Genomic DNA, 21,587 nt, shown 5'->3' with positions numbered 1-21,587 from the left:
AATGTACTAAATGAAATGGATTTCTGACGATGTTTTTTTGTTTTCTTTTTTGTGAAAAAATAAACAAACAAAAAATAAATAATATAAATAAAAACAAAAAAACACACAAAATAAAAAAAAATTACAAAAAACACGCACGCAAATAAAAAATAAAAATAATAACTTTATAAAACTTAAATAACATAACCACAATGCATTTTTGTGCATCCACCTTCCAACAATCCTCTGCTCAATGCTTGTCGTTTTTGTTAATACCACAAAAAAAAACTAAAAACAATTTAAATACACAAATATGCAAAACTTATCATACGTTCACACTCGTATAGAGAACTACCACGGCTCAAATACAGTATTCCTGGTCGGCGTACTAATGTCAGTTGTTGGGTTCGTTTTTGTTACTTTCACCTTGATGGCACTGTGCTACAGGTCAGTTGTAGTACATAGAAACTTCTCCCTGTGTCTGAGGTTAGTTGAAAAGAAGTAATGAAAAACTTAAATCAAATTGAATGAAAAAAAAAAAACAATTAAGAAAAAACAAACAAAATACCAAACGCAAAACAGTTATTTTAAAAGTTCAAACAAATTTTCAAAGAAACTTATTTTATTTGTTGCTAATCTACTGTCTGCAAGCATTTCGCAAAGTTTTGAAATGCTTTCAATTTACGAAGACAAGTCAAATTTTTAGTTTCCCTATTTAAATTTTTTTTTTTTACAAAACCACTTTGTTCAAAATATGCAAAATTTATTTTTTTTTTTGTTTTAATAATATATTTGTTTAATTTTATTTATTTTCAAATGCAATCTGAATGTAATTTTATAGATTTATTTTAATTTTATTGTTGGTATTTGGTTTTGTATGCCTTTGAAAATACTTTCTGTGTATACACATGCATACTCACATACATTCATAAAATGTTTAGTTTTTTAATTCCATATATATATTTTTCACTGAAATTATAACAATATTTCTTTTACTACATATGTACACGAATACAGACATATCTTTACTAACAACATTAAAATACATTTTTAACTGGAGCGCAGCTTTCACAAAACCAACAAAAAAAAAATAATAATTATTTGGTTTTCTATTATATAATTTTTGACAAAGCTTCAATAAATAAGTACTTTCAAATTGAGAAAAGCTCAAGGCAAGAAAATTTTAAAATAAAATTTTTTAATCAGCCATTGAGCCTTTTCAAACCAGCAAAACAAATTGTTTACAAAAAGGTGAATTTTTTTTTTTTCAGCCAAAAGTAGAGGATAAAAACTAAATTAAATTTGTATTCTAGCGAAAATTGTTGGCTTTTATTTTTCAGTCAAATAATCATATTGTAGCTAAACTTAAAAAATTCTCAATAATTTTGCCCCTTCTGTTAACGTTCGAATTACTGAACTGTCGCATAAATACACTCATATTTCTCGTATATATAATGCTCTTTATTTACAGCACTACTCTGGCACTTAAACTTCACAATTTATGCGCCCACTTCACTTATAGCGTGATAAAATCAAACAGATTGACAATAAGTTGGACTGCGCCGCTTTTAAACTATCAGTTGTTTCGTTCGCCGATTCTTCCCAGCGTCTAGACTTTTCGCGAACAGCCTTCTCCATTAGTTGCTAGTTTACTTCTCTCATCGCTATTCACATCTATGTACATATGTATATGTGTTAATAATGTGATCGATTCTCTTTGTTACTGTTCATATTTGTGTGAGAAATGGCGTTTACGCATTTAGCTGCTATGTTCATGTGTACGTAGCTATTGTTTCTTTGTGCTGTTGTGGTTGTGCAGCGTTTATTTACTCGCAGCATAGCGGCGTGTCGAAGCTGCATATATTCGCCACAATATTTAAATTGCCGCCTACTGTTTAGGCCAATTGTGATCATGACAGCTTTTTAGAGCTTCGAAAATCCATTCAATGGTGACCTACATATGTATCGTGTGACCGCAGCGACGAAGATTCAGCAAAGCAAACAGTAAATGGGTTTTCGCTTGTACTTCAAGCGGTAAAGATCTCTTACGTGAGTTTTGTGCTTAATAATTCTCCTTTTAGACACACTTCTATTGCGTTTGTGTTCGAAGCTCTGCTGGCGTTTCGCAACACTGATTTAGATCAGTGATATTGGACCATAGATAAATTGCTGTTGAGGTTCCACATTACAATTGAAAAGATGGTTGCTGACTTGTGGAGACACGTCACATGCAGGAGACACATTACGCGTGCCGGGGTTGATTCTGGACGAGTAAGAGTTTAACCTGTAACAGTATCCAGAAAGGAGTTGGGCCAGAGTGACTAATGTCTCCCTTGGTAGTCTGCTTTCTTCTTCTGCTAGGTATGGATAGTTTATATTTAAAACTACTTTCACCGGGCGTGGCCTAGCAAAGGTGTTTACCGATTCTGTGTGGATTAGGCTTATCTGGATTAAACGGCTGCATAGGCAGGTGCCGGATCTCATCACAGTGCTTACGAAGATATTTCATTATTCCCCTAGGCATTTGTTTGCGGGGTGTTCCGGTTTATGACAACCTAGCGAAAACTAACGTTTTAGCATTTCTTTATGTTGAACTCTTTTGCCTTACTATATAGATGATTTTCGGGGGTCAATGGGAGACAGTGCAGCAATTTTGCAGGCCTGCAGTTCTTTCCAGTGTTTATTTTTAGACCAAGTGACTAGACTGGAGACCCGAAACACACGAGCGGTCGGCCAATTGCTTTGTAAGTTGTTAGCAGCGTTCTTTATATTTTCTAGTCTTTCTTCAAGGCTATCATTGATATATAGTAATATACGGCCAAGGCCTTTATCTGAGTTTTTTTTTCACGATAAAATAGAATAATATCGTAATGCAATGTAATGATTAAAAAAAAAACACACAAATCTAGGTTTTAATTAAAACTCGTAAATAACGAGGTAATGATTATGCATTAAATGAATTGATTAATTTTTTAAAATAGGAAAAAGTTTAATTGAAAGTACAATTATTGTGATAAAAAAGCTGATTGTAAACCATTTTTTTTTTAATAATTGCTGATTGTCTTAAAAAATATATATTAATTAAAAAGTAATTACAATCAATTGCATCTCACAAAATGCTGTTTGTACTTCAATCAATTCAGAACCATCACTTAATTTGGTTTACGTAACAAAATTATTACTATATAATCAATCGGTCCCGTGGTGTGATGGTAGCGTGCTCCGCCTACCACACCATATGCCCTGGGTGCACACCTCGGGCAAATCAACATCAAAATTTTAGAAATAAGGTTTTTCAATTAGAAGAAAATTTTTCTAAGCGGGGTCGCCCCTCGGCAGTGTTTGGCAAGCGCTCCGGGTGTATTTCTGTCATGAAAAGCTCTCAGTGAAACTCATCTGCCTAGCAGATGCCGTTCGGAGTCGGCATAAAACATGTAGGTCCCGTCCGGCCAATTTGTAGGGAAAATTAAGAGGAGCACGAAGCAAATTGGAAGAGAAGCTCGGCCTTAGATCTCTTCGGAGCTTATCGCGCCTTACATTTTTATTTTTTTTTATCAAACACGGGTGCCAATCTTAGTTAGAAAGTGATGGCAATCAACTGCATCTAAATAAGCGCTACTTGTACTTAAATCAATTTAGAACAATCAATAATTTTTGAATACAAAACATAATAATTTCAATACTTAGAAATTTTGTGATTGCAATCAAACACATTTGCCATTCTCTACAGCTCTGATTGATATGCTTGTCGGCATTTACACACGTTTCTGCTGCGCTCCGTTTTTGTTAATTTGTTTTCATTTTACTTTTAATTTGTAGTATTTATACTATACGTATCTTATTCGTAAGCTATTTCATTTAATAAAACAAGTTCTAACTACAAACTTCTCTTAATGTAAATAGTGTTGTGATAAAAAAAGAAAGTGTTTTGCTTGACTTTTTGTATACTTACTATTTGTAAATTATTATGAGCTTTCTGTTTTCACTTCTACTCACCAATATTTTAAATTTTCTCTCTGTATTCTATTTATGTAAATACAAATCTAAATGTGCTATTTGAAAAGGATAATTTTCACAAATTTTATACAACTAGCTTTTTTTAACTGTAAATAAATCTTCGCAAGCTAAACGGAAGTTAAAAAAATAACCTAAAGCAGAAAACTAAGAAAGTTTAGTTCAGCAGTATAAAAGAAAATAAAATAAACATTTTTGTAGGAAAATGATTTATACAAAATTTTTTTGAAAATAAACCTGTTAGTTTTTTTTTATTAATATTTACTTCAGTTTGAAAAACAAAAAGCAAACTTAAAGGTACTCACACTGCACGCAGTCGTGCTAAAAATTTGTGAAAATAAGTTTTTTTTAACTTTTTTCGCAAATTCTTAAATGCCCCTTCACTTTTAACCTACAATCGCCAGTAGCCTTCAAATATCAATGCAACATTTTCGTTAACTCAGCGTACTGACATTACAAAAAAATAAAAATTAAAAAATAAGCATGCTTTCATCGCTAAAACTGCAATATTACATAACTACATGCATTAACATAACTGCATTTGAGAAAAATTTTATAAGATAGTAAACATAAGACTGAAATTTTGCTGCTTTTGCAGATATATTTGTTTTTCTTATTTTTTTGTTTTAACTATTTTTTTTGTAATTTTTTTTTTAACTATAAAAACCAAATCACATTGAAAAAATACCAAGAATTATAAATTTTACAAACATTTTACCGTCAAAGTGCAATGAAAAAAGTTATTTAAAAGAATTTTTCATTACTACTTTTTGATGTCGATTTTTAATCGTCATTATTTAACAGTTTACTACATACAAGTATGTATACAAAAACAAAGAAACTTAAATAAAAAAAAATTATTAGTTGCAATTGTCAGTCAGCTCTTGCAAGCACGTTTTAGATATTAAACATCTAAATAACCCAAATGAAAATACAAAATCTTAAACCTTAAACAAAGTATAAGCTTTTATATAAATAAATAAATATTTAGCTGTTAGTGGCTTACATATACATATATAAAAAATATTTACAAAATTATATTCGTATTACTAAAATAAAAAGCGCGTTCGACAGGAGATAGAAATTTAGCAGAAAATAGTAGACAATAATTCAAAATAATAGACAATAATTTATAATTACAACACCAGAAAATGCAGACATATTTCTTACGTTTATTCTAAATATTGTTGGGAATCTTAAGAAATTATTTATTATCCTGCGCCATCTATTATCGTTCGAATCACTGAACTGACGTATAAAAAATTTAAATAATCTGTATATGGGGTATTCCATCCCATTTCGAACAATTTTGAACCCGACCCCTTTAGAATCGGCAGAAAGTTTTTCTTCGTTTTCTAGCTTACGAAAAACGTTTTTCAGAATTTTTTCAAATTTTTTATCCAACTCAAAAAAAGTTATGAATTTAAAAAAAAAAACACCGTCTTTGTTTTCAAAATGCTATAACTTTTTCAAAAATTGACCGTTTGGGATCTTTTTTTTTTTAATTTGTTTTTAAATTTACTTTTCGGAAAAAATACAAAAAAATACCCCATATATAAAATGATCTTTATTAACAGCACTACTATGGTAGTAGATCTTCAAAATTAAATGTATTCGCATACTTCACTTATAGAGTGTTAAAATTAAACTGCGCCGCTTTTATATGCTCATTTGCCTGGTTCACCTACTTATCACAGGGTCTAGACTTTTTGCGAACAGTATTTTCATTTAAAATAAAAAATAAGTGAGAGAGAGAGAGCCTTCTCCATTAGTTACTTATTTACTCCTTTGTTGATATATATATGTATATATGTGTGTAATGTCGTCTGCGCTTTTCGCTATTTTGTGATTGTGTGCGTAGCTACTTGTAATCTCATATGCTTACATTGCTGTTGTGCTTGTGCATGAAATAAAAGTCCGGAATTTAACATTTATTTTCGGTTTTATGAATTAAAAGTCGGGATTTAATAATTTTTTCGGACTAAAAAATTAAAAGTCCGAAAATGATTTTTTAAAGGAGTTTGGGTCCCTGGTTTCGAAAGGGTGAAAATACAAAAAAAAATTTTACTTAGTGGCACAATTGTGCACGCTCAATTCACGCGTATTCTTATTCTCTTTAGTTTAGTAGTCGCTGAGCATTTGGCGCAGCAACATCGAATGTGTGCGTCGCTCGCAATGTTGACGAATGTTGTCCATATGTATATTATGAGTACATATTTTGTAAACAAATATGTATTGTGTTTGCCCAACAACATAAAATATTTTCCGCTTGCTATTGTACGGAAGGCAAATTCAGTAGAGGTGATGTTATCCCAATTGCTGATTGCTTCTTCTTGATAATCTTCCATACAAAGCTTCGCTTTGCCACCACCTGGTATGGATTCGCCTTGTATTGTACGCATTAAAATAATAATAGCAAACGATCTTTACTTTTTGCTTGCTAATAAGCGAATGAAGAACGCAACACGATGCATGAAGTGATGTGCGCGATCATCGCGCTCTCACTAACACATCTGCATTTTGATTTTGCCGATGTCTGATTTATATACTAACGGCATAGTCATGTGTGGAATTGCTAATATTCACAACAATATATTTAACAAAGCTTACTTGAAAATAAGTGCACGGAATAAAAGTTGCTGCTGCTATTTTTGTGTTCGTTTCCGTAGATGACTTAGTAAGCTAAAGCCCGAAAAATTGCTGTTGAAAAACTATAAATCCAAATTTTTTTCCTTATTTATCCCTGTTTTCGTAGTCAAGGATGGCATTTATTTGCAAATCTCACTTAAAGGTGCATAGCAACCTGGCAATATAGTTGGCAATCTTCATTTTTAGCATGCCCAAAAAGTATCACAACATGTAATATTTTCATAAAGAATGGTAATTTTAATGACAGATATTTTCCTTGCTTTCGAAACATCACCTGAACTTTGTGTTCATTTTAGCTATATCTTTGGCCTTTTCTTCTTATTATTCTTTTTTAAGCAATATGCATACTATCCAAGCGTTTTGGGGAGTTTTATCGCTGTTGATGATCCTTTTTCGGATATTGAGCCGGAACGTTCCGGAAAATAGCACCATTAAAATAATATCCCGTTCATCTCTTGGTCTCCTCCAGGATTCGCTACGTGTATATGTGCTTCATAACTGCGATCAACTCTAAATTGCGCTACACAACCCGTTGAAATGGTTGCGCTGACAATCCCTGAATCTTTCAGCCTTTGCTTATCTAGTGCTCGTTACTCACACCCACTTCACACTTATGATTATTCTCTTTGCTTTAGAATTCGCTGAGCAAGCTTCGTAGCAACATCGGGGAAGGCTATTGTTATTTACGTGTTTCATAAAAGATATTTTGCCAACAAACTCTTGTCAGTTTTGGTAATCACTACATTATAACAACCAAGTTTGGTCTCACTCAGAGCGGAGCATTTGTAAAAGATATTCAATTATTGTGTTCTTCTCAGATACTGTGCAGCTTAAGTTATGACGAAACCGTCAATTTAGATGAAGACACCGAGAGTTCTACTATTGAGCCATTGGTGTGCAGTTTCTGTGATATATTTAGCATAGTGTTGTATGGTTTCTTCCTGTCCTACCTGCTGAGAAGACTTACTTACACAAAATTAAGCTTCTTGACATAAACAAAGAGATAAACTGAAACTTTCTGGTGTTATAATTAAGAAAATCAAATCACTATCTAGGCATCTTACTAGTGGTGTAGGTGATCATAGCTTCACATTTTAAATTATTTTTGACTAATTTAACAGGTTTGTACAAAAAATATATAACAACGATAAAAAGGCAACTAAATTCGGGACTTTCTTTTCAATACCAAACCTAAAAATATTGAATCTTCTTTTGGAATATAAATATCAATATAAGAAGAAACGTTATGGGTTTTTTTTCCTGGATTTGCAAATTCGATTCATCTTTTGCTCCATCTTAACCATTCTGTCACAATATTGCAGACAATTCTGAGGGCGCATCTCAACTCATTTAAAATAAAAGCGAAATCAATTTTGAAATAAAATTTATTTTTCAAAGTACTTTTTTACTAACCGCTGTATTATTATTATTATTAGGCTTTGATACACTGCGAAGTTTATTTAGATCTATTGTGCTCGGCCTTTTAGCCTCTTAATCTATTTAAGTACCCCTTCAGACCTTTTCCCTTATATCAGGAAGGGATAAAGAGTCACGCCAGCGATGAATATGGACGCACGCTTCATCTGTCAGCTCACAAAAGCGACAGCTTTATGTGTGAGATAGATTTAACTTACTTAGCGGATATCGAAGACTACAGTGTACCACATAGTACCCGGTGAGAATTCATGTGTTCTCTCTGCTTAGATTAATTAGTTTGTCTCATAACTGTGAGTATAAACAATTTGGCCTGTTTTTGTGCTGGACATTCAAGCCAGTGTTGTCTAAACTGGTGAGTCCATATATGGCTCTGGTCCATAGAATGCTGCTATAGCACGCTGCTTGGCTAGGTGGTCTGCATATTCATTCCCTTCATGTCCCTGATGCCTGGGAACCCGTCCTAACAAAACCTTGTTTCTTGCTCCCACATCATTAAGAACTCCTACGAATTTATCCACTAGCTTAGAAGTAATTGTGTACGATTGCAAGGTTTGCAAGGCTGCCTAGCTTTCGGACATAATGAGAATACTCCTATTTCTTGAAATTCGGGCCGTAGATGCCAGCTCCCACTTTTACGTCATCAAATTTGGATTCATCCGTGAACCAGACTTCTGAGTCAGATTGAGTATATGTAGTCCCTCTTTCACAATGGACACCTCAAAATTCCATGAGTTTTTAAGCGTAGGAGTTATTGCATTGCGTAGTTGCAATATGGGAACTGCTATGAATTTACTTATTACTTTCATATGCTCCTTGATGTTTCCGCTCTCTAGCTCAAAGTTGTTTCGAAGTCTTGGCGAACAATCTAAGGAAGGGAGGTATTCCCACTAAGTCACTAAGTGCATCAGCACTTAACCTCAATGCACCCGTTTTGCAAATACAAACGAATCGATGCAATTTGCTTAATTTTTTCTATTGCTATTCTTTGCGTAATCTTCGGTCACCAAAATAAGGAAGAACAGGTGCATATTGGCTTCACAACAGCATTAAATGCCGAGTATATCACTTTAGGAAATGGGAGCTCACATGTTTTGTCATAGAGTCGAATGCAGGCGAATAAAGCTCTTGTTGATTTGTTTAGGGTTGCATCCACATGAGCATTCCACGTAAAAGTTCTTTCCAGTGTAGCCCCTATGTAACTTGCTTCCATTAAAAATTTGATTTTGGTGCCACCCAGGGCTGCTTCTGGCATGGATAGTTCTCTTCTCCAGATAAAAGGCACTAGGGTCGTTTTATTAAGATTGATAGTCAGTCCTTTGGTATCACATCACCTTTCTATGATTCGCAGGGCTTGTTGAATGTTTTTGGATATTGTTTTCTCGTGCATCCCTTTGTTTCAGATTACAAAGTCAAGTGCATACTCGAAACGTATTACTCGTCCACTCCTATTGCAAATAATTCATTTTGTTCATCTCCTTCACTAACTCAAAGTGGGCTCGTTCGAGTTAAAAATATATTTATGCATGTCGCCGGTTTAGTTGCCTTTTATGGGGGGAGTTATTCCTAAGTGGTTGCAAAAACTCAATATTTTAACGTACGAAACCTTTACAAAAAATTATTTTTAATCGGCATAGATTGTTTACCACTTGCATCTTACTTAGAACACACCGATAATGAAAAGCCATAAGTAAAATCAAAAAATCATATTTTTTGTTTTTGAATAAACCTGACATTCCGTAAAATGTATCGCATTATTATTAATTCAAACCAATTTTTTGTCTTAAGACCAAATTTGTTTGGCCACCTCAGCAGCAGAGAAAACATTAAAATTACTGTTTCTCTATCAATCTAACTGATTTATCTGTTAAAAATACTGATTTTATTAGCGATTTCAACCACAAACAACTATTTACTTACGCTCACGGCGCTCACTACTCTGTTTGTATGACTATGGTGTCTCAGAAATTTCCATCATATCAACAGCCTTCACTGTTATTCCACTGTTGACGAAAATCTGTTATTTTAACAATTTTCATTTGTAATCTTATGTGACTTAACAACCATTACTGTTAAGTTGACAGAGCTATGACTTAAGTATGATGGATGTCGTGGGAAGCTGATGCAAGAGCTATTAGCGTTAGATGGAAATTTACAGAAACTTTGGATGAAACGACCTAAATTTTGGTAGATATGACTCCCTTAACATAAGCCTTAATTTTAAGAGCGGACTTTGGTAGCTTGCCTTGCGCATTTCTTGAAAATTCCTTGAACTCATGCAACTCTGAAAAAACCGCCTTTAAATGATAAGGGAAAGAGCGGATTTTTTAAGTAGGGTTAAAGTGGTATTTATCTTAAAACTAAACAAACAAAACATTATATTGACAAATATTGATTAAGACAACCGGCTAAAGTATTCTGAAATACAGCTACGCGCACGACTATAGCAGTGGCAAGTTTAATCAATTTACTGCAATACATTCTTCTTTTTTATTTCCAATAGTTTAAGAAAAAAGCTTCAGTGTATTTTGTTACTAAAATTTTGCAAATAGTCTCAAAAACGTTTTCGAAAAATTTGGAAATTTCGTGTAAAATGTTACGGAGGTTTCGAACTTGTTAAAATTACTGCGTATTTTGAGCAACCTACAACTTGCACTTTGTGAAACTATAATTAATTGAGCTACAAAACTGCATACTCAAAAAAATTCTAGAAACTTCAAATAAAAATATAAAAGTCTACGAAAGGTTTCTCGAATTTACGAATTTTTTCAAAAATGGTTTTGAGATTACTTTACATACTCAAAATACTCTCAAATTCTTAAATATAAAGTTAAAAATTTCCGAATTTTTTTTGAATTTTCGAATTTTTTCGAAAAAGCGTTTCAGATCATAAATTAAAGTTATAAAGTAAACATTTCCAAAAATTTTCTCGAATTTTTTTGAAAAGGTTTTTAGGTTTACTTTGCATACTCAAAAAAATAATAGAAACTTCAGGTATAAAATAAAAAATTTTCAAAAATTTTATCGATTATTCAAATTTTTTTTCAAAAGCGCTTTTGAGTTTACATTGCGTAGTTTTAGTTGCTAAATTTATGAAAGTGTTTCATTGAGTTATCAAAATTTCTTCTTTTTTATTTTCGATAATTTCTGTTTATCTATTTTGTTGACAAAATATGATATAACAAATTGCCCCTGCTATTTTTGTGTACGCAACTGTACATATAATTTTACATTAAGCACGCTTTAGAATACTTCCCCCTGCATATGTTTATCAAAAATATTAACCGTTCATACCTTTACGAGCTCCATCGGTAAGTACTCCGCTGAGAAGCTTAGTAAATTGCTTGAAATTTCATTGGCCTTGAATTTAAATTAAATCGTGTGTGTATTGTGTTACATAAATTTGTTTAGTGTAATTATTGTTAATACTTATTCAATGTTCTTGTTTAGTTGGACCGGGGAGCTAAAAAACATCAAATAGTAATTTAAGAAGACATAATACTTGAGTTTCTAGACGTTTGTGTTGTGCCTTTTATTTTTGGATTTTTTTTTTTTTGCTCACAGCACGTTTTGTATACAATTTCAGTTGCTGCTATGTGTGTGTATCTATATACATATGTATATACCCTCATGTACGTCTGTTAATAAGATGTAATATTTTATTAAGTGTTAGTGAACATTTTTAAACATGCCTACAAAAAACAACAAAACAAACACATAAGTAATATAATTCAGAGCATAAGTCAATCAAGAAAACAACAACAAAACCAGTAACACAAATTTGCAAATACAAGACAGAAAGCACACATGCACTTACTTAGACATTTGACAAACAGTTAAACACCTGCCTACGGGAAAAATTTACATATTTAAATAAATATGTATTTATACGTTACTTTTGCTAACAAAGAATATGAGAAAAAGGAAAGAAAAGAGATTAGCACATACACATATTAGACCGGCAGGTAAAAACAAAAACGAAATTTCTTATAGAGAAGAGTTTTTTTTTACTTATTTAAATTCCATGTAAAAACCAACACGTTGCTATATTAAAAACCAACCAACATACATAGGTATACGTACCACCTGAAAATACGGGTACCGGTGCGTATACGTAACATTTTTCTTTTTACTATTTGGTATGAAAGAGTCAAATACCTGCAAACATAAATATCAGCATGTTAATATTGACCTTTAGAGGTCCCACATGGAGCTGTTCTAATTTCTATATAACCTCTTAACCCATTCACAACCGTACCACACGTAACTGTCTGGCACATATTAGGCATATTTTTCCAGATAGCTGAAGTACACTTGGAAAAAAAAATTTGAAAAAGATCGAATGTCCTTGGAAATATATATTTTCTCCTGGGATAATATGTCCCACTGATTTTCTTAAAAGCCGTTGATTGGGACTCAATGACCTTTGTATCATTTTTGAATACCAGCGGGATAATATGTCAAATTTTTATGGCTTATTATCTTCAAATATTTATATAATCCCAATTTATTTTCACTCGTAAATGGATGCACTTTTAAATAACACGGTCACATTTCACAATAATAGTTATGGTAAAAAATAAAACTTTTAAAATGTATGGGCTTATTGAGCTACCCCAAAGCAGCTGATCGTGTAAGGCAAATACTCATAATAAACAATGGACCACTTGCCTATTCAAGGGGCGTAAATGAAATTTTTGACAATTTTTTAAATGTCTATTGAGATACATATCACACATTTTTCTCCTTGCCTTCGACCTTTCTGTAATCTTGTTGGTCAAGCTAAATTGAGTGGAGGTGTATTGGATTTTTTTATATATTTTTATGCATTTTTAAGGCCTTCAGGATGTATCGAGTGTGGATACATTCGTCCAATCCGCTACCAACTGCAACGAATCGCACTAGTTCCAAACTAACGCAAAACTATCTCACTTAGCGATGATATGACTCTTCGAAATGCTTTAAACTATCACTTTTAGCATTAATATGTCCTAAAAAGTGGCAATTGTCCCCCCATGCAGGCCCTTTTAAAAAGTTCTTAAGTGGCTGAGTCGTAAGTGGTTCTGAAATAGTCGCTTCCTTTAAGTAATTAATTTAAATTCGTATACGTTAGACTTAAGCGCTGTAAGTACAAGAGTGGCTACCAACTGTCCCGTTCTGTAACCGAATAGCTCCACTTCGGAGGTAGTCATTAAACCAATATTGCAAAACATGTGCTTTGCGTGACTATCTCCAATTTCGGCGGGCTAACTTTATTTCAACAAACTGGTTGTTTTTCCATATGAGCATAAGTGGGAGCGAAAGATCCGTCCTTTTTACCTCCACTTGTATATTGGTGAAGAACCTGGATATCGGCAGAAAAAACGAAGCATGGACTTACCCTTCTTCAACTTTTTCTTTCTGTCCTTGTACCTATAAGAGATCCCAAAGATTTTTTGGGTGTTTTGTCGATGTTGGCGGTACTTTGCACTGTGTCCAACTATGGGTACTAATCAAAAAAATTTTAAAATATATATTTTGCATACACTATGCAACATTTTCTCTACTTTCCTTTGTTCTTTAGTCATCTATGTATGTAAAACGATCTAAGCATAAGTAATTAATTTATGAGTCTCTAAAAGTGAAATGACTTAGCGTGTTTATTTTCTGGTTGGTCTAATATAATAAATGTGCAAAATCATTTGTGTGTGTGCTCCAATCTCTTTGGTATAGAAGAACAATTAAAATTCAATAAATAAAGATAAATAAAATAAAGCAAAAATCAGATCAAAGCAGTTTAACGAACAATAAACCTTAAGACCGTCGTTTTGAGTTGTGGTGGTGCTTTCTACTGAGCTATAGAAATTAGTATCGTAATGTTCGAAACGCATTACTAACAAACTGAACATCGTACCTTAATGTACAAACAAGTATTTATTAATTAGCAAATGTGTTAAACATTTTATGCATTTTGTTTGTATATTGATGTATGTACATTTTACCATAAATACTAATAATTAACAACAAAAACACACATTGAAGAAACACAATTGTTTTTGTTTTCTGTTAAACAAATAAATCAAAAAAATTGATTAATGTAAACATCACAAAATTAACAACACACAAGCAAACAAATGCAAGTAGGCTTTATCAAAAACAAAAACCACTCATTCAATTATGCTTATGATAATAAGGCACCCTGTATAGACACACTGTATACAAACTAACTAATCAACAAACTCATGATCCCGACTAAAATTTCTAACCAAACCTAACAAACGAAAAAATACTAATTTATGTATATCCATTCTACCCTATCCTATTCAATTATATCACAATTGCAACACTTTCAACAACAACAATGCAATAACTAAAAAAAATCAACAACAAAAACTACAACAATAACCACAAATACTACCAACCAAATAAACGTTATGCAAATTTTATGCCTTCGTGTATGAACTTCGTATGAACGTTGAACATTTTGTGTTGCATTTGAATTGATTTATATGTAAATATATATGTGAAATATATTTACTATGTGATAAAAACGACAATAATAATAATGTCATCATCATATAACAATTGCTCAAATGTGTATCTTCCAATATTTATTTTGTGTGGTACATGATTTGCTTTTGAAAACAATAATAATATTATAAATTGGAATAACAATAAATTCCAAAAATAATAAATACAAAAAAAAAACTATAAATCATAATAAAATCACGTCAAAATATCGCTCGCATATTCACTTGCAAAAAAAAAAAACAAAAAAATGCTATAATAAATCAAATCATCTTCTTCCAGGTATAAACAAGTGTTTAGTTTTAGATATTGCAGTATGTCACTAATTAAATATTTCTAAATTGTTATTCCTTTTATTCAAAATTGTATATGTGTATGAGATTTTTATTGAGCGTATTTCTTTTGACAGCAAACAAATTATTTTGCATGTTTTGAGCTCATTGCTTTATTTTTTTTAATATAAATGTGCCTTCTGTGTGTTTAGAAAGTATTAAAATTTTGCCAGCTTCAATAAGACGAACCAACCAGATATGCTTTTTGTATATATGAAACAGGGTTAAGAAAACCATTACACTTTTGCTAGGGTCTTTATTTATTTCAGTGATTGGAAATGTCATATTATTCCGGAGTTTTTTTTTTTGCTATTACTTCGGCTCTGATCATGAACAGAGCATGGGGCTGAACCGTAGCAGCTGCTACGAGCTACGCAGTGTTTCAGAGCGGAGCAAATAACCGATAGAAACCCCAAACGAACTGCATTTATAATGTAACAAGAGCAAAAAAAAAAGTAAGGACTTCATACCTTTCATGAATGGGACTGAACAATAAATAATCTTATCCCATTCGTAATATCCAAATAATCGGCTGTATAAGATATGAAATATATAGTGAACAGATGTACATACCTAAGCGATTTTTAAGATAATTACATATAAAATAAAATTAAAATTAAATAAAAACATTTTAAGCACTTCCAAAATTCAGCGAAAAGTGCCTCCTTATGTAAAGACATATTCTTGCTAAACTTTGATTTTTAAATTTTGACATAGAAATTGCAAAAATATTTATGAGAAGTAAAAATATAAAAGTGGAGCGCACATTACTTGGATGGGAAAGTTGATAGGAATGGAGATTATTAGTCAATCAATTGCGCTCCACCTTTATATATTTACTTCTCATAAATATTTTTGCAATTTCTATATCAAAATTTAAAAATCAAAATTCAGCAAGAATATGCTTTTATATAAGGAGAAATTTTCGCTGATTTTTGTCTATTTATATAAAGGAAGTGCTTAAGATTTTTTTATTTTATTTTTATTTTCTCCTTTTCTTACATTTTCTCGGTGTCTTAACCTATCTGTTAAGTTTTACGCTTGTAGCTCAATGAGAACTTACATAAAAATCAATCCCAAAATTCCCTCCGTTCCGTTTGATTTTTCTAAATATCTCAGTCCGTGCGCCCCTAGTTATTGTGTCATCGGCTGTCATCGACCTCTGAATCAAGTGTGAAATTTCAAATCTCTAGCTCATCGAGAAGTTACTTAAAAGCTGGTTTGAAAATTTTCAAATTAATGTCTAATTATTTCAATCCGTGCGCCACCTAACGGATTTTTTTTCCTTTTGTTGTCTTGTCACTCTGTTCTAACCTATGTGTAAAGTTTCACGTTTGTAGCTCAATGAGAAGTTACTTTAAAATCGATTCCAAGATTTTTATGAAAAGCGGACAAACATTCAACGGACGTAATATAAAGGAAGTACAATAGGTAGGTAGTTTGTGTGAGGATGCAAAGTTTCACGTTTTTCGTGGAGTGTGTGGAATAGCTATGACAATGAATCACTTATCTTAACAATATATAACGTAAACGTAAGTATTTAATGAAATTTAAAGCTTCTAGTCGTTAACAAGGGGGCAAAAAAATGTGTAAAGGTGCATAAAATATTGTAACGAATTTACTTGCAAATCCTCTTATTTGCAATCCTCTGCTAAGTTCGAATCACTAAACTGTTGAATAAATAACTCCAATATTGAATAATGGAAAAATGGCCTTTATTAAAGTACTTCACAATACCACTTATACTTTGCTACTCGCTGGCTTAATAACCAAACTGATTGATAACTCAAATTAAACTCAATTCTTCTTACTCGCCTGCACTGCTTTTATAGTTTACGCTGCATACTTCTAGGCTCTTCGATTTCCAGAAGTTACTAGTTGTTTCGGCTACCAAATCACCAGCCACAACTACGTGCACAAATTATTGCCCTCTCTTGTGACCATTGAGATAAGATATATGCATGTGTTTTGTGCATTGCCGCTCCGCTGCTCGTATACGTACATATGTGTAGATGCAATTATTTATTCGTTTATGTAAACACATAAAGATTGAATTATTGATGTGAATGTTTGTAGTTTACAGTCTCTCGCGCGCACATAGCCGTATAAGTAAATGCATCTGTGTGTGACATCTCTCTGGGCTGCCTTATATATGTGTATACTTGATTTAATTATTAACGTAAATACTGCTTGGCATGGCCTTAGCATCGCCTTAGTGATGGGATAATTTAGTGATGCTAATATCCGTGACAATATATATACCACTCTATAACTTTTCAGGAAACAATATATGCTATATACGTAAGAATTGTTGTAATTTGAAGCTTCTAGCTGTTCAAATGGTGTAGAAATTGTGAAAAGTTTCTTATCTGAACAATCGGTTGTGAGGCACATATGCTATTAATACGGCCGATCTCTTCGAATTTTTCAGACAACAATATCTGCTACATATTGTAACGAATTTTGGGAAGGTCCGCTTATTTTTCACCTTCCACTAACGTTCGTATCGCTAAATTGTTGAATAAATAACTCCAATATTCAATAATGCAAAATGGTCTTTATTAGACTTCTTTGATAGTACTTCACAATTATACTATACTCCGCAACCAATAGCGTGCTTAAATCAAACTTATCGCTGATTACTCAGCTTTCGCTGCTTTTATACTCTGTGCCCGAATGTCTAGACGTTTCTTTTGCTAGAATTTTCTACTTGGTTACCAGCTATAAACTTACCAGCTATAAACTACAGATGCACGTTTATAGCCTCTCGCATAGCCATATGCGCGTATATATGTGAGTAATACTTCAACCGATGATTGCATACTTTTGTGAGTATCTCAGATATATGCATGTGAATTTGTACTTTATAGTCTCTCGCATAGCCGTGTGCGTGTGTATATGTAAGAACTACTTCGCTGATGATTGCATACTTTTGTGAGTATCTCTCCGCTGCTTGTATGTACACATGTGTATACATAATGATTGATTTGTTTATGTACATACAACTGACTGCTGAGTATCGGCTTAGAGATGATAGTATCCCTTAGTGTTGCTAATATTCGTCACACTGCCCTTCACCTAAGTCTGATCGTCCCGATCAGAGAAATCTCTCGATCTAACCGCTGCTAGCCTCTCCAAATGAACCACCCTTCTATTTCGTGTTTTCCCAGTGGTTTGTATATGGTAGATAGTATCACTGATCCTCTTCACAACTTTGTACGAGCCTTCCCAACAGCACCGAAATTTGGATGGAACACCATTCCGCCGGTGAGGGTTGTATAACAGTACCAAATCTCCCTCCAAGAAACCTTCCGAATTGTTGTTCTTGTCAAACCTGTGTTTCATCTTACTACGCCTTATGCTAGACCATTCCATCAAATTCTGTCGTTTGGCCAATGAACTAATTCGTACTTCCGCTTGACGAATTGGCTTCGCATAATCAGTATCGTTCCGACGTTTCATGACAGTAGTGTGCCCTGGCTTGAAACCATCCTTGCATTCTTTCTTCGGTTTTGATTTATTTGGCCCATTCGTTCCATCAACCCTTGCTCGACCTGCTGCCTTTGACTTTTGTGGTTTTTGTCGAATCTCTTTCACCAGCACTCGCTTACTGCTGAACCTTTGCTCAAAACTGAAGTTAAGTGGCACATCCCCGTTCTTATAGCGCATAATCCTTCTCTGCATATCGATCTTGATGTCATGGTCAACTAAGAAGTCCACTCCCAACATGACTTCATCAACAATCTCCGCCCCCAACGAATTTGTGTAGAATCATGACCTTTCCAATTAAGATGTCACATACCACTTCTCCTTGGACTTGGTTATACTCGCCAGTAACCGTACGCACCCTTGCTCCAGGTAATGGCTTTACTCTCCTGTTGACCAAATCAGATCAGATTAAGGGATGAGATGCGCCGGTATCTACAGTCAGTACACGCTGCTTGCCATCCACATTTTCTTTGACGGTAAGACTGCTCGATTTTCTTCCAATTTGCGAGACAAATATCACAGGACATTCAATAGCTGTGGCAAGTTCTCGATCTTTAGATCTGACTCGCTCTTGCGTATCTCCTCCAGCTTTGCGTTTACGACCAGCCAAATTGGAACTACCAGGACCGGTACTGCAATGACGTGCAATGTGCCCTGACTTTCCACACTTAAAGCATTTGATTGCATCATTATTCTTCTGTTGCGTTCCCTTTAAAGCATCCAAAATTGCGTCTACCCACTCTGGCCTTTCTACTTCTACACGGCGTGCTTTGACCGCTGGCTTACACAGAAGCGATGCTGTTTCCTGAATCAGAGCATGTGATACCGTTTCTGTGAATGTAGGTTTTGGGTTTGCGTATATTGCTCGCTTCTTTTCAATACCCCGTATTCCATTAATAAAACTCTGGATTTTAAACTTTTAGGTGTATTCCACTGGTGCGTCCGCATTCGCTAAATGTGCCAACCTTTCAACATCCGACGCAAACTCTTGCAGTGTTTCACCAGGAAGCGGTTCAGTAACTCCATTTGGTATATCTTTCTCCTATGCTCGATTCGGTATAGCCTCTCTAGTGCGCCCATCAATTCTTCATAACTGTTCCGTTTGTGCTCTGGAATAGTCTGTAGGATTTCAGCACCAGATCCTTTCAGTGCTAGGAATAGTGCATCAACTTTATCTTCAGCACTCCAGTTGTTCACTGCTGCGGTCTTCTCAAACTGAATCTTTAACACCTGGAAAGGAACAGAACCGTCCAAGGATGGTGTCTTTATCTTTGTATTAGTCGCTGAAACAGCTGGGCGATTTAGTTGTAACTGCTCCATACGATCTTTAAAATCCTGTGATCCTGGTTGGGATGCCATATATGTCTTCGGTTCATTCAGCTGTTTTTCCATTTTGAATGGTATACGTGTCTCCTGCACTTCGAGCTGTGGTGACATATCGGTTGATATTTGTGACGATATTTGCTTCAGTACTGCTAGTATCGCGTTAGTGTCAACACTTGCGAATGGATTCGGAGTCTCCATCTTCTCCTCCAATTTAGTCGCTAACTCTTCCACATCAGGATGAAAAGTGTGTTCATCAACGTTGATTCCTTCCGATTCCATAGCTTCCCTTAGTCGTGTTTGTAGCTCGGATTTATTGCCAATAGTATTCAATCCACGGGCTTCCAGCTCCTTTTTCAATTGCTGAATCTTCAGTTCACTCAACTTGGCCATGTCCCTATTGTATTCGCAATTTTCGGAATTTATTCAACAATTCCTCTTCTGACACCAGTTGTTACGAATTTTAGGAAACTCCGCTTATTTTTTACCTTCTACTAACGTTCGTATCGCTAAGTTGTTGAAAAAATAACTCCAATATTCAATAATGCAAAATAATCTTTATTAGACTACTTTGATAGTACTTCAAAATAACACTTATAATTCGCAACCAATAGCGTGCTTAAATCAAACTGATCGCAAGATTACTCAGCTTTCGCTGCTTTTATACTCTGTGCCCAAATGTCTAGACGTTTCTTCAGCTTGAATTTTCTACTTGGTTACCAGCTATAAACTTACCAGCTATAAACTACAGATGCACGTTTATAGCCTCTCGCATAGCCATATGCGCGTATATATGTGAGTAATACTTCCACCTATGATTGCATACTTTTGTGGGTATCTCAGATATATGTATGTGAATTTGTATTTTATAGTCTCTCGTATAGCCATATGCGTGTGTATATGTGAGAACTACTTCGCTGATGATTGCATACATTTTTGAGTGTCTCTCCGCTGCTTGTAGGTACATATGTGTGTACACAATGTTTGATTTGGTTATGAACATCCAAGTGACTGCTTAGTATCGGCTTAGAGATGATAGTATCCCATAGTGTTGCTAATATTCGTCACAATATATACGAAGGCATATGGTGAAATTTTACGGTTCTAGCTGTTAAATGTGGCGGAAATTACGAAAAGTTTCTTATCTGAAAAATCGGTTGTATGGGATACATACCACATATGTAAGTATACGACCGATCTCTTTGATTTTTTCAGATAACAATATCTGCTACAAATGTACGTAAGCATTCGGTGAAATTTGAAGCCTCTGCTGTTAAAATGAGGCAGTAATTACGGAAAGCATCTTATCAGAACAATCGGTTGTGGGGGATATATGCTATATATACTACCGATCTCATCCAATTTTTAGACAACAATATGTGCAATATACGAAAGTATATGGTAAAGTTTGAAGCTTCAATCTGATAATTTGAGGAAGATATGACAAAAATCCTATTTTTCTGAAAAATCGATTGTATGGGGGATATATGCTATAGTGGTCCGATCCGGCCGGTTCCGACAAATGTCTAATCGGACACCTAAATATACCCGCTCACCAAATTTTTTTTTTATTGAGGGACTAGGTGGCATACAAACAGACAGACGGACAGACGGACATGACTCAATCAAATCAGCTTATTGGTGGGCCTAACTATTTTCCTTTGAGGATTTACAATTTTGAGATTCGTGACGAAGTCAATATACCATTTCCTTTTCACGAAATTTATAGAAATGTACTCTATTTGCTATATTGGGCATTGTTATGCAGAACTTTGCCTTTTCTCGCACTACTACTTGTCTACAACTTGCAATGCCACGTGGAAACAGAGATAAGTGTCCCAATGCAATAACAACGAAAAT

At 33.9% G+C, this 21,587-nt stretch overlaps 1 protein-coding gene across 28 annotated transcripts in view; it reads left to right on the top strand.

The window, feature by feature from the left end:
* The window catches only part of mmd (mind-meld), a 1,228,927-nt gene that overhangs the window by 1,163,655 nt on the left and 43,685 nt on the right, over positions 1-21,587 (top strand). For 22 of the 28 annotated variants that reach the window (XM_067784016.1, XM_067784007.1, XM_067784005.1 and 19 more), the window contains one exon: positions 327-465. The exons of 3 other annotated variants lie outside the window; for them this stretch is intronic. In XM_067784016.1, coding sequence (XP_067640117.1) covers positions 327-465 — 139 coding nt within the window. The remainder of the gene's footprint in view (positions 1-326; positions 466-21,587) is intronic. 3 more of the 28 variants (XM_067784029.1, XM_067784025.1, XM_067784024.1) reach the window with 1 other exon arrangement.

This window comes from Eurosta solidaginis, chromosome 4, assembly GCF_040869045.1.
Source record: "Eurosta solidaginis isolate ZX-2024a chromosome 4, ASM4086904v1, whole genome shotgun sequence".
Lineage (NCBI taxonomy): Eukaryota > Metazoa > Arthropoda > Insecta > Diptera > Tephritidae > Eurosta > Eurosta solidaginis.
This window is presented reverse-complemented; position numbering and strand designations above follow the sequence as displayed.